General features: G+C 37.8%; 1 protein-coding gene across 1 annotated transcript in view; it reads right to left on the reverse strand.

Annotated features, from left to right (window-relative positions):
• Window positions 1-1,847: 1,847 nt before the first annotated feature.
• Window positions 1,848-14,784, reverse strand: part of LOC126355044 (facilitated trehalose transporter Tret1-like) — a 134,200-nt gene continuing 121,263 nt past the window's right edge. Inside the window, exons 6-8 of the mRNA XM_050005197.1 lie at window positions 14,638-14,757; window positions 11,057-11,162; window positions 1,848-3,479 (exon numbers count right to left, since the gene is read on the reverse strand). Of these exons, the coding sequence (XP_049861154.1) occupies window positions 3,154-3,479; window positions 11,057-11,162; window positions 14,638-14,757 (552 nt within the window). The 3' untranslated portion in view covers window positions 1,848-3,153. The remainder of the gene's footprint in view (window positions 3,480-11,056; window positions 11,163-14,637; window positions 14,758-14,784) is intronic.

A 14,784-nucleotide genomic window follows, 5' to 3' on the forward strand; every position in this document is an offset into this window, starting at 1 on the left:
TCCATTCACCATGCAGCTTGACAGCTCAACATGCACCCTATGTCTTTCTGGCATGAGTTACGTTGATGTTTACACATAAAACATACAAAATTCAGTTAGTGGAAGATCCTCATGAAGGTGACAAATAACAATGTATGGAGTTCTATAATTTTGTTCTTGGCAAAATGTAAGATGATAATTTCCTTCCACACTTAGTGTTTAGTGATGAGACAACTATTTACCAACAGGATGAGGCACTGCCACACTGGCTTCTGGAAGTGTGGGAATTTTTAAATCAAAGAGTTACTGAATGATAGATCGGTCACACTGGACAAAATGATTCAGCCTTCCATTACTGGCCTACATGGTCACTGGACTTGACTGTATGTGATTATTTCTTGTGGAGGGGGGGGGGGGGGGTCTATAAAAGACTCTGTTTATGTGCCTTTGTTACCAACAATAACAAGTGAACTGAGACATTGCTTAACAGCAGCTATGGAAGTTGTAACTTGAGACATGCTTGGTGCAGTGTGGGGACAATTTGAATACCACAATGACATAAGCCATGCATGTCAAGGGGTGCATATTGAACACCTATGAAATGGTATGAAAAAAAAAAAAAAAAAAAAACTTTTTGAGTTTCCCCATTCATCAAAAAATAAAATTCATTGTATATGTTTACTAGCTTCAGAAATATAGATGTGCCAAATTTCATGATTTTTTTATGCACCCTGTATGATAGAGGCAACAGAATTATAGAAAGTCTACATTGAAAACTGATTAAATTTTACCACAAGGTTTGGTAAGAACAACACCCTTCTTTCATAAAACCCATTTAAGTTCTCTGAATATCTGTTTTGTACTTTCATAAGGTTATGTCAATTAGTTAAGTTCCCAGTAGAGCACATTTGAATTCCTCGATTTCCCATCAAGCTCACCTGATAAGGGCTCCAGCCACTGAAGCAATGCTTACTAAAAGATAATAGTAGTGTCTTCTATTTGTTTCCTTAAAAGGTGGATTGGAGTTATTGATAAATCTCTCAACAAGTTCAGGTCTTCTACTTATTTTATGTATATGTGGCATTTAATATTGTTTTGTAATGTTAGCCATATTTATGTATGCAATACAGCGAACATTCTGGTGACCCGACATATTGTGTGCTTCAACTCAGAGAAAAATTGCAATTCCTTAATTAAGGCAGAAAATTTAATTTTTTTAAGTTGTCCATAAAACATGTGTTAGCATTCCTGCAACTGTAGAGCAAGGAAGCAATCATCTCCCCAGACCAGAAACACTGAACTGTTAGTGAGTATGCATACTATGTAGTACATGATTGATGTAGCTTGCTGAAAATCTACAGGGATGAGAGGATGCAATATATGCTAAGCCTGTTCCTCTTCAAATCAACAGGATTTGAGATACTTTCAAGTGCGAATGAAGCTTAAGTGAGTTGAGAATGTATCTTCCTTGTTAAAATATTTTAATATGAAATGTTTCCAGTAATTACCCAAATAGTGCTGGTCTGTTTTCAGACTGGAGTCTCGGATGGATATGTGTGCGTGTGTGTGTGTGCGCGAGTGTACACCTGTCCTTTTTTCCCCCCTGAGGGAAGTCTTTCCGCTCCCGGGATTGGAATGACTCCTTACCCTCTCCCTTAAAACCCACATCCTTTTGTCTTTCCCTCTCCTTCCTGAAGAAGCAACCATCAGTTGCGAAAGCTAGTAATTCTGTGTGTGTGTTTGTGTGTTTTGTTCTTGTGCCTGTCTGCCGGAGTTTTCCCGCTTGGTAAGTCTTGGAATCTTTGTTTTTAATAGAATATATATATATATTTAAATAACATTTTAAAACAGTTGTATAAAGTTACAGATTAGAACAGGAACAACAATCTTTATTTCATCTCCAGAAAGTTTAGTATTATACTTATTTATATTATTGGATACTATAAAAATTACTATATACAAATACAGATAGATACATCATATGTAAAAAGCTATTCAGTAAGAAAATACTGCTCTAACTCATAAATAAAGATGTGCCGTACACCCAAATGAAGTATCACAAAACAAACTGGGTGAGTGGATCATTATGACAAAATGTTTTGTAACATTGGCCCAGAAACACAAAACCTGCACAGCAGGCAGTCAACAGTGTTATTTTGGCCAGTGCACCAAATATTTCAAACGCTTTTATATACATTTTCTGCATACGTAAATACAAAATATGACTAAAATTGCTAGAATTTACACTAAACTGATCTGAAAGCCCTGCATTTGACTATGAACAAGGAACTTTTATTTTTAATGGAAGAAGAATGTTCCTCATAAGTTTCACCCTTTGATTCATTTTATTTCATCACAGTTATTGAATGAATTGCAAACAATTCAACTGTTTTGATTCTTATGGAATATTACTCATTTTGTACTTATAAGTACAAATGTTGCATTCATACAGTCTTCTCCATAGGAAACAGAAAGTACTTATTAGTACCTGGAAAATTATACAATGCAGGCCTAGCTGGCATTATTTGTATCCGTAAACATATGCAGAACTGAAAATCTGCAGTGTTTACACAAAATGAATATACAAAAGACTATCTTGTTAACTGGATGCTATTCATTACATAGAACCTTGCCAAAAAGTGCGTATACATCTTTTTGATTGCAAATGTCAACTATAGCAATTTGCATAGCTATGCCTTTTGCTCTACATTGGCTCTACTCTTACACATGTTTTTTAATAATTGAAGTACTTTTCTTGCATGTGAAATCATTGCTGATCACATCTGTCATAAATGAGCTGTGGCAAGCAACCAAGAAACAGTAACCAGATATGGTAAAAGAAAAAAACTAAGAATGGAATGTTGATCTAGTCTTCTCTCAAATACCAGTTCTGTCTCTAATAAGAATGTATCATTATAGGTTTATAAAATGCAACTGGTGAGTTTTGGATGAAAGAAAAAGGGCACACAGACAATTAAAATTGGGGCTAATGTCTTCAAAAACATTTACTGTCCCTGTCTGATCATTTGCGTCTGATGAAGCTGTTTGCTTCGGAGAGACAAAATGCCCCATGTACAGCAGGCAGTCAGAGAGCGGTAGATGCCTGAGACTCTTTATTAACAGGTGGCCCATGGTGATGTGAAGGGGCCTCTCAAGACTTGAGGGTGGTGGTGCTCACACCTTGACAGTGGTCATCTCGTGGGCACCACCCGGGTCCTCTTTGCAGGTGTTCTTGCCCTCTAAAAGCTGCTGTATCTCTTGCAGTGACTTGCCCTTTGTTTCTGGTAGAAGCAGGACAATAAAGAAGCCTGCAATCAGTGAGCAAGCAGCAAACAGCCAGAAGGTGCCCTCAACACCAAGTGCGTCCAGCATGTCTGTAAGGAAGCGAGTCACCAGAAAGCCGAGCACCCAGCACAGTGACACAGTGAGAGCCGATGCACCACTCTTCACTCCTGGTGGAAGCATTTCTGCCATCACGGTCCATGGGAGTGGTCCAAATCCTACAAAACACACATTTCTTTCAGTGTGATAAATGATTCACAAGATATTATCAAATTTTTAATAATACGGCAAAGGCTACAGATGAAATTTTAGAATAGTTAATTACAGAAATATTAACAATTATTAAGAAATGTGAGATACATTTACTAATCAGTTTCAGAATTAGAAACTTCCAGTAACTTGGCTGATAAGCGCAGATGGTAAGCAAAACATAATGAATAAAAAATAGTTTCCATAATTTTTAAAACTGTCTGATAGAAAAAATCAATGAGTCAAACATGAGTACTTAACTAAAGAAGTTCATGAACGGAAAATGAAGAAACAAACATAAGAAAGGTGGAAGGGGGAAAAAAAGCAAATAAAGAGAAGAAAAAAGATCTGGATGAAACATAACAACATAAAAGATTTAAAAAGATAGTAAGTAATTGCAGTTTACATTTAGGGCGTCTTCTTCAATGTATTTGATGTTTCATTTGCATAACATATTCAAATATAGCAGAATTGCTCTTGAATGTCTAGATTTCAGCAGAACTTCATTATCTGGAACACAAACAATTCCTTGCTAATACATACTGCCTTCCATATCCTCATGTAGTTCCTCTCCCCTCCATGAATCACACTTCTCCTGAACATGTGTTCCATAATATTGTTGTAACCTTTGTACTAAAATTCTAACAACTGCAGAAGTCTCAGTACTTTCTAAAGGCCTCACCTTTAGCCCAAAACCTAGTTCAGCCATGCTATACTTGTAAAGGACCTGCTTTCCATTATTTTTTTCTGCTGTGGAAACATTTCATTGCTATGCACTGGGCCAAAAGCAGCCAACCAAAACCCAACACAGAATTTCCCTCCAACTGTGATATTTCACCCCTCCTGTCTGGTCATTCCTTGGTAATTTTTCAAGAATTCCTCACTTCTAACCTGGCTTCAACCTGCGTTCCTAAATCCCCCCAGTGAATCCAACATGACTCCTATACAGTGCACAGTTATTCATAACCAGAAAACCAATCCAGACCTTATCATTCTTCCTGCACCAAACGTTCCACTATCATGGTCATGAATCATAATGAATATGTGGCTTAGGGTCTCCACCAACTTTCCAACACATTATGACCACAATCCCATCCCAGAAGTCCAACATGACTGCCACCAGTTCCTCAAGGTTTTGGGTCCATCCCAAAGCCAGACATGTGAATCCATTTCCCTTTCCACATCCATAACCCTCCACACACTCGTGCTTTGTACCTACATTCCAAATTCCAAAAACCCAACCCCCCAGGTCTACATATTGGTCACCCATTTTAGTTGGATACAATGTTCCCACAGAGTGAACATCTGTCTCTGTTGACCAACACTTCCAATCTATTGTCCATAACCTCCAATCCTACATCCAAGGCCTATTGTGTACTTAGATGATGTATATACTATTCAAAATCCTATCCACATAATGCAAAGTAGTGTTTCACCATCCACCCAACCTAAAAAATATCTTTGTCTGCCAAATTCCAGCTCAGAATTCTGTACTCCACAGGTCATTCCTTTGTGAATGACACAGAAGCAAAGTCTGTCTCAAGCACTCTCATACCACCCCCTACCACAGTCCAGTCACATGCAATTCCTACCAATGAAAGGCAGGGACATATGTGGAAGCAGCCATGTTATATAACAGCTATCCTGAAATTACTGTGCAGCATTCTATGTGGGCCTTAAGGTACCTAACTGTTTATGTGCATGAAATGCCACCACCAAACAGTAGCAATCACAAAGTTGACCATCCAGCTGCCACACATGCTGTGCACCACAACACAATTAAATTCCACTTCACTGTGTATGCCATTATGATGCTCTATAGCTGCATAAGTTTCTCTGAAGTATACAGATGGCAACTGTCTCCTCAGAACACCCTGTGTTCTTGCAATCCCTTGGGCCTAAACCTGCACCTTACCTTTTCCATTTTCTCTTATGTCACTGTCCACACCACTCCTTCCCTCTCGAGGTCATACAGTGCCCTCTCCCACGATTCTTCCTCTCCCTCCCCTCAACTCTCATAGCCATTCTCTCTCTCTCTCTCTCTCTCTCTCTCTCTCTCTCTCTCTCTCTCTCTCTCTCTCTCTCTCTCTCTCTCTCTCTCTCTCTCCCCCTCCATCCCTCCCTCCCACCCCCTCTCTCTTTCTTCCCTCTTTCCCCTTTCCATGTGTATACTCATCTCTTTCCCCCCTCTGTATCCTGTCTCTCTCTTCCTCTCTTCCCTCTTCCCCCTCCTCTCCTACCCTCCCCCTTACCCTCTATCTACGTCTCTTTTATGCTTTAAGCCCTTAGAACTCCTTTTGTATAACAAATAGCAGAGTTGAAAATAAATACACCTAAGCAGCAACACACCATAAATATATGACTCATGAAGTGTTGATTTTGCACAGGCCAGCTGCAGCACGCAGTTTGCTGTTCATTTTGTAACTGCAGACTGAAGATTCAGATACGTATTATGCTAACTAAAGATGGGTGAAAGCCCAAAAGGACTAGAGAACATTCACTTTTGCTTTCCTAATCAGGCTCTTTAAGAACTGAGGTGCTTTGTTAGATCCTCAATTTGCCTGTGGGTAGTGCCTGAAATGTATAAGCAGTCATGGCAGTGCTCTATAAAAAGACGCCTTGTTTTCTTGAGCAGTTTAGATACATATGTTAAATTAATAAAGTGAGTTGCCTCCTACAAGAAAAGTCTACTCAATCACACATGAAGGTGGGACAGTAAGTGCAGAATGATGTGATGAAATATGTTTTTGAATAAAAAAGTAGCAGCCAGATATGGTGTGAGTGGTGAGCTGGTATACAACAACAATCTGCTTGGCCACCAGAAAACTAAAACATGAGCATTCCTTCATGAAACAAAATTTGGGTACTTCTGAAACAACTTAAATCCTCTGGTGCTCTCTCAAGTCATGTGATGTTATTGGACCATTAAAAGTTACTGTATCTGTCTATGAAAAGTTCTGGACCAAATTTCCTAACTACTCATTTCATACAAAATTTTTTAAACTCATTTGAGAGTATGCATGAGTAATTTTGAGAAAATATTAAAACTTTGAAAAATAAGGAATTTGCATTACTGTCTCAAAACTTTCAACAGATGAATGAACTTCATTCTTTTTTGTTAATTTTCAAGACTAGCTAGACACATTTCACTACAGTAACTTGGTCTTTGTAAGCTTTTTATAACATCATCATCATCATTTAAGACTGATTATGCCTTTCAGCGCTCAGTCTGGAGCATAGCCCCCTTATAAATTTCCTCCACGATCCCCTATTAAGTGCTAACATTGGTGCCTCTTCTGATGTTAAACCTATTACTTCAAAATCATTCTTCACCAAATCCAGGTAGCTTCTCCTTGGTCTGCTCTGACTCCTCCTACCCTCTACTGCTGAACCCATGAGTCTCTTGAGTAACCTTGCTTCTCCCATGCGTGTAACATGACCCCAGCATCTAAGCCTGTTCGCCCTGGTTGCTACATCTATAGAGTTCATTCCCAGTTTTCCTTTGATTTCCTCGCTTTTTATAACACAGTAACAAAAAAAAACTGCATTGAAGGGTCATTAGTCTACAGTTTAAAGTTTTAAATAACATTAGAAAGGGCGAAAGAAAGGATTAGTTTTATGTAGTGTCAATAAAGTATTTTTCTGTCAGAAAGAAAATCAGAAAGACACCTCAAGTCCTCTGGTGCCTATTTGTTACTCAGCTACAGGCAATTTAGTAAAGTAGCACTGCATAGCAAGACTAGACAAAGGCAGTATTTAATGGAGGACTGCTCTGTAAAATTATAAATGAAATCGTATTCTAAATGAAGGTTAAACTTAGTCCTCTACTACTTTTTAGGCATAGGACATCCTATGGATGTGTTCTAAATTAGCAGTTTTCTAGGTAGATCATGACACTTGCACCATTATACCTGCCATGTATCTATGTGATAATTCAAAATGTAGACAGTGTAGTGCCACAGTAGGCCAAGACTAAGACTGTAAATGTAAATTTTCTATAGTTGAACTCATATTATTCTCAGGATTGTTTTTCCCACCAGCACACTAATGTTCCAGATAATGAGCTTCCTTATTGTGTGTTGTATGTATTCTTAAAATTAATCAATAAAGTGTGTGTAATTGTAATTGTTTCCAATTTATAGTGGACCAACGTTCCCACAAATGGTGATTACAATAAAGGTCATAGAAGATGATAAACACATCAAACATGGAATACCATCACGCATGCCATCCCACCAGGACAGCTGTTTGGTAACTCAGAGGAAATGACTACCATTCCACCAATAGCAATAAATTTTGGACAAGTAACTGGCAATTCACGTGATTTGCAGCTCACAGACAACTGACCAAGAAGCTGCATCATGTTTTCCAGGCCATGAGGAAAATTCATCACTTTGCCATACATGCCACATCAAGTGGACCTACAGTTCTGGCTTCTGGAACTCTCATTTGATGTCAGTTGTATTACTGATGACAATCAATGATTTGTCCTGACCTGAATTGGTTTAGACACTCAAATCTTGATGTTATTGGCTGATATGGTGTACAACATGTCATGTCATTACTGTGCAAATACATGTGCCTTAAAGGCAATGTACTTCATTCAGAGGCAAACTGATAGAACTTCAAATAAACAGGTTTGACAAGTGAAGCTACTGGCAAATGCATTCTGGCATCATCTTCAATTCCTGGGGGTGGAATCTGAAGTGTCTAAGCCAATGCTAAAACGTTTATAGTTTAAGCAGTTACCTTTCGCAGTGAAAAGTACTGTGTTTCACGTAATGCCACAAATTTAGGCTCGCAGTTACTTATTGCTGACCAGATATGAGAACTGAAATGGGACTACACAAATTGTATATTGTGTTGTGAGTGTAGCGAAGGCAGATGCCATTAGCGGGACAATGCAATGCTCTCGATGTCATCAGTCAGCACTTAAGACAGTGTTATCATTCCTGCTTTGCACAACTGGTTAGAAAATGCATCCCTGCATGCAACTACTGACAAGAAGATGTAGGTGTGTATGGTTGCTCTAATGTAGAATGCCTACATTCCACCATCACAGCAACTAAAGGATCATCAATTTCACATTGTGTGGTGTTGGGTTATGACAATTATTCTCAAGATGGTAGAGCTGTTTCTCCTATCAGAAACATGACTCCTCCTGATTTGTCAGTTCAACAGTTCACAGTTCACAATGTTGATATACCATGTCACTTAAACATACAATACACCTGTGTCTCCTGAACATATTCAATCAAATTGGGGTTGGCTGTTAGTGTTCCACAGCTGAAACCTGAAGTAAGATCTCCTGTTGCCTGTTGGCTCACTACTGTGAACAACTCTAAGATACATACTTTTGGACAACACAGTGAGGTGAAAAAGTTTTGCTTTCACAAAGAAATTGTAGTGGATCTTCATGATTATCTGTGTCACTGAACCTATTCTTGTGAAAGATTTTCTACACCAGTTTCACTTTGATATGTCCATATGGAAAGCTCAGTTTCATTTAAATTGTGAGACTGTTTGCAGACATATAAGCTGTTCAAGCATTACCCATGAACTGAAAAATCTGTTGTTATGGGTGCTGCATCACCCGAGTAGATACCTATGAATTTGTTTGTCGACACAGAAGCACTGTTGAGAAATGAATTTCTTACCTTAACATAGTGAACAGTGCCAGAAACTTGCTTGGAAAAGTGATGGCCTTGGAGAAAATGACAAAAAACATAGTTAAAGACAATGCAGTGTTCCACAATCGAAGTGGTGTATGTACCACTGCTGTAAAGACAGTTCAGACTAACATATGGAAGTTAAAATGATTCACTCACATTGTCAACTTTGACTGAAACAAAGCAGCAACATGTGACTGACTGGCATGCTACCAAACACCTGTTTTCACATTCCTGCTATGGCAGTACTGCTGATCATTTTTAGATAATCCAAGCTGCTATCTGGAAGAAGTGGAGAAAATAAAATAAAAGATGAGGACTACTTGAGGCTCCAACACAAAAGATGGCTCTTTGCACCCTTGCAAGGCCCATCACATAGTGAATACATAGACATCTCCAGACTGTTACATGCTTCACAGCAACAACAGGACTACTGACCTCAAGGTCCTCCCTTTTTACTATGAGAACACAAGAATGGCAAAATCACCCAGGTTTCCATCAAACATTTGCTCCAGGCTGATGACTCTGTGGGCTGAGCAGCCCATCAAGCTATGCCTATGTTGCATCATACACTGGCCCACCATGCTAAACCATCACCATACAATCATGCACATCTGACACCTACGTTGACTGACACAACTGCTAACAAGGCCACACTGTTGGAGGACCAGCCTCCATGGGCCACCTCCCCAGTTTCTCCTGTTTTACGACAAGTACATATGGAGGCTGGCAGGAGCATACAGCATGAATATTCATTTGTCCCAGGATTTCCACTCTCTAGAAGTGGGGGGGGGGGGGGGGGGGGGGGCTGTCTGCAACACAGGATTGAGACTGTAAAAGGAAGTGTGAAATATCTCTGTTGTCTAACTCACATTTCCTGTGTGACATTGTTTTTCTCAACTGATTAGCTTATGTTTCCTTGTAAAGTCTGCCTGCATTGTGTGTTATACCTATTTTACTCGTAAGTTAATAAGGTGTGTGAAGCTAATATTGCCTGCACTTTACTGTGGATCAATATACCCACAACAGTAATATAGAATCCATATAATCAATATGTGGTTAAAACTGAAACTCACAATACTTGACGGCCTTCTCATTACTTGATCTATTGCTGAAAACTATTGAAATGGCTGTTTGTATGTCCATTATAATTTTAACCTTATAGAATTCAGTCATACATATCCTGTTAGCACTTTGAGATATCATTGTTTGAATAGCAGACCTAATCTACATAGTTAATGGAAAATCATTGATGGAGGGTCACTGTGGATATGCACAGCAAATGCTTTTACACAAACTGTAAGGAATCATGGTATGTAAACCCTTTATCACTATATACTTCAATGTACACTCACTTGTTGGTGAGAATATCATGGCTTCTTTTCAGCAGAGCACCAACAGTATTTTCTTAATTAATTAGTTACTTCCATATCCTATAAATCATTGGCACAGTTTTTATCATACTTATATGGAATTCATTCATTCGTTTGTTCATCATGTTCCATAATACCTTTAAGAATGAGAGCTGCCAGGTCAGGTACACATTAACAAAAAATGAGGAAATCATTGAGACTTAATCTAACTGCTGTATTAACAATAAGCTGTCACTGCTCTGCTTAATGCTGTTCACACTTATGTCATCTAAATTTAATCAAGTAAGTTATAAAGAAATTTTCTATTTTGAAAAAAAAAGAAGAGCTGTGGCCTCCTCAGTTATAGTACAGAGTTGCTGTTTATCAGTTTAATAACTTTATTGCAATGGTATTTTTCAAATAAATATCTGTAGCTACAACTGTAAATGCAGTGTCCTACTTAGATGTTTCCTGAATGTAGGTTGGATTAGCTGAGAGATTACAGATGTGTTGGTGTGCACCTACCAATTGTGAAGACAATGATGTAGAGGATGAGGCAGAAGACAGGCAGCCAGCTGTACTGTTGCCAGGTGGGATCATCCTTGTTGTAGCAGTATAGCCCGAGCAGTGCCTGCAACATACATGCCACCTCTCAGCCATCTGTGACACTCTCATGCTGTTGACTGCAATTACTACTGCTCAATCATTTAGACACTTTTGATTACAGATTATAAATGATAATAGTCACACAGTAGGAGGTACATCAACCATAAACACAATGCATTCCTATGAGACTGTTCAACAAAAAATGATCATAGCTATGTTGTGCGATGGTCCATCTCCATAGCTGAGCAGCCACTGTGTCCCACTGCCATGCAGAGGATCTCAGTCCCAGACCTACTAGGAATCTTTTGTTAGCAAGAGCCCAGGAGCAGAGTGCACTGAGTTGTTTAGAGCCTGCTGAGACATTGTCTGAATGATCTAAGTTTATTATCCATCTGAATGCACAATAACATCATGCATGAAACCTCATTCAGAGTATGTCTGTTGATTTTTAGTAGCTGAAAGTGATCTTTACATGTTTGAAATAGCATAATACAATTCTTTATAAGATTTAGGATCAAGTTGTTGTTTGTGAAGCAGGTTTAAGCCTATTGCCCTATTCTACTAGCTGTGTCTGGTATGGATGTGTTGGGGCCTTTTATCAGTATACTTGCATCATCCAATTTCCCAGTTAAATCATTGATGTAGGCCAAAAAAGAATGGGCCCATCATATTTAATATTTCCTCTCTTTGAATTAAATCTTATTCCCATCATATAATTTGCTAATATCAAATTCTGTTTTCTATTGTTAAGATGCAACTCCATACATCCAAGGGTAAGATCATTAATGCCACACCATTTCAGTTTCACTGGCAAAATTTTATGATTTACACAAAGACCTTCGCAAGATCATATAAAGTGAAAACAGAGTAATTTTTCTTGTTTTTATCAACTAAAGCTGAGTACTTGAGATCATATTTTGGCTTCTTAGTAGAGAAGTCTTGAAGGAAGTGAATCTGAAATGTTGTTAAAAGGATATTCTGAACATAAGAAGCATCAATATTTGCTTATAAGCTATTTTCCCAAATGTTTTTGAGAACAGAAAGAAGGGGGATAGTGAGATGTAATTTTTCTTTACACATTTTTTTTCTTTATTTTTAATTAATATTACCTATGTTAGCAGAAACATGTAAATTTTATACGAGTGAAAATTCCGTATATGTGTATATTATCTAATTTATGTACTATGTCCAGAGAAAACAATACAAATGTAAAAATCAGAGAAACAAGGCATGGAGTCTGTTGAATGCCAGTGGAGTGATGGGATGAGCAGCGGCGTCTGTTGTACTGGTTGGAGGACAATGTACAAGAAGAATGAAGCTAAGCTACAATAAAAGATGCTAAGAATTACTTGCTGGTAATTATCATTGTGGAATATAGCAAAAAGTGAATTCAAACAGTTGGACGGAGGAGAGTGGAGTTGAGAGATGAGTAATGGAACTTTTTGACACTGATTTGTGATATGTTGAGTGAGAGAGAGACATAATGTTGCAAAGGTGGTATTAAAATTAGTCCAATAATTTACTTACCTACCAATGGTGTGTAAGTGTATGAAGTTACATTGAGATCTGATAGTACCTTTGGAAGGTTTACTTTTTTTTGTCATAAAACACTATGTGATAAAAATACATAATTTTTTCAATGAAAGTACAAACAGTCTTACGAATTAATTATTTTGGACTTTATTTCTGATGCCATGGAGTGGGGAATTAGGTACCCATAAAGGTTATGAATTAAAAAGCTTTATACCTAGATATTCAAAACTAAACTGTAGTTTCTAAAGTCTAGTTGCAGGTATACCTATTTTGAATGTGGGATGAGTTTTATGCCTTAGGTTAAATCTACTATAGTTTTCTCCTATGTGCAAATTATTATGTTGTATATGAAGAAATATGGGACAGCTGGTATATTTAACTGATTAGAATAAGGCCTACAAAATATTTTAGTGTTGGAAATTCCATGCTTGCACCTAATGGTCTTCTTCTACCATATTAAAATTTTTGATCCCCAAAGAATTATCCTTCAAAAGAATTACATTTCATCGGTGGCAATGGAAGAAAACATAAAATGAAGTCAGCAATAGCTTTTCGGGAACAAATAGATAATTTATTCAAGAGATAAAAATAATGTGACAACTTTTTGAATGAATATTCTGTATGAGTGTTCCAATTTATGAATCCAGGTGGGCCTATACTAAGAAATGTAATGATACACACCACTCCAGGGGAGTATCTGTACATTGTTCTTCTCATCACATAATGCTTGAAGCGGAAAGAGGATAAATGTAATGCTCAGATTTTGTCACGTTTTTATATGCATATGAAACAATGTATTTGGAGACAATGCCTGTCTTCAGCATGGGACAGAGGTCACAGCAATGTAAAAGTGCACACAGAGAAGAAATGCCTGCTGGGTGCAACAATAGATTCTCTTGTGAGTGCAACACACCACTGTGTAAGAGTGCCAACATCTAAACACTGCGTAACAATAATATAAAAAAGGTTTGCTGTGGAAAAAAGGACTAATTTGGTTGGCTGATATGGAAGTAGTCATGCTGTAACTTTGTCAAAAATGCTAGTTGTTAATACATGGATGATAAGATAGAAGTACTCGTATCAACTGCTTATTTGAAGAGAAATATGTTAGCTCATGTTAAAAGTAGTGTTTGTTGATTGTTGTTATTGTTTTATTCAAGAAACAATCAGAAGATCAGAAACAAGTTTGAGCATTCATTGTGGAAAGTCATTCAACCAAGAAATTTTAAATGGTTCAATGGTAAAGAAAATATATGGCCACATATGCATCAACTTTGGATAAACTGAAAATAATGATGACAATCTTCTTATAATTGACAGATAAGTCATTAGTTTTAATCTACATATTTGAAAATTTAATGTACTCTTTGTTCTGTAGTTTCAGTTTGTTCATATCTTTTCCAGAAATTATGAATGTTATGTCAACTGCGTAAAGTGCAGACTTCCGAGGTTTGTTACTGAGCAAGTCATCTACAAATATTATAAATAACAGTGATCGAAACACTGATCCTTGGGCAACCTCCTGAATAACACTGAGGAAATTCAACATTTCATTTTTGTAATTTATGATTTGTTTACTATTACTAAAGTATGATTCATTGAGGAAGTCTTCCAAGCTTGAAGAGTGCATTATCACAGTTTCTCCAGTAATATTTTGTGGTTTACTGAATCGGCTTCAGCAGATACTTTTGATTCAGAAAATATTTGCACAAAAGAAATAACATTTTTAAAAACTGTGATTGTTAAACTGAATCCCTACTGAGAGACCAGATTATATTATTTGAAAAATGCAGGCGTACTGGTATTTGGTGCTGAGTGTAATATTCTGTTACATGTATATGTGCGTTTGTGTGTGTGGTGGTCTGGTAGTTGTTCATAAACCATATCACATTCCAAGCTTTTGGATACAGCTAGGTGTAATCTGTAAAGAAATGTAAAACATGAAGGAGTCAGGCAGAATGCCTTACCTCTGAGAACGCCATGCCAAAGGCGGAGACAGCGAGCAGCACCTTGCGGCCCACACGGTCGGCCAGTGCTGGAGTGGCGAACGATGCCAGCAACATCACGAAGCCCATGATGGCATTCCCCTGGAACAGCACACAGTGTGACCGGTC

Source organism: Schistocerca gregaria, chromosome 3 (genome assembly GCF_023897955.1).
Source record: "Schistocerca gregaria isolate iqSchGreg1 chromosome 3, iqSchGreg1.2, whole genome shotgun sequence".
In the NCBI taxonomy this organism is placed as follows: domain Eukaryota; kingdom Metazoa; phylum Arthropoda; class Insecta; order Orthoptera; family Acrididae; genus Schistocerca; species Schistocerca gregaria.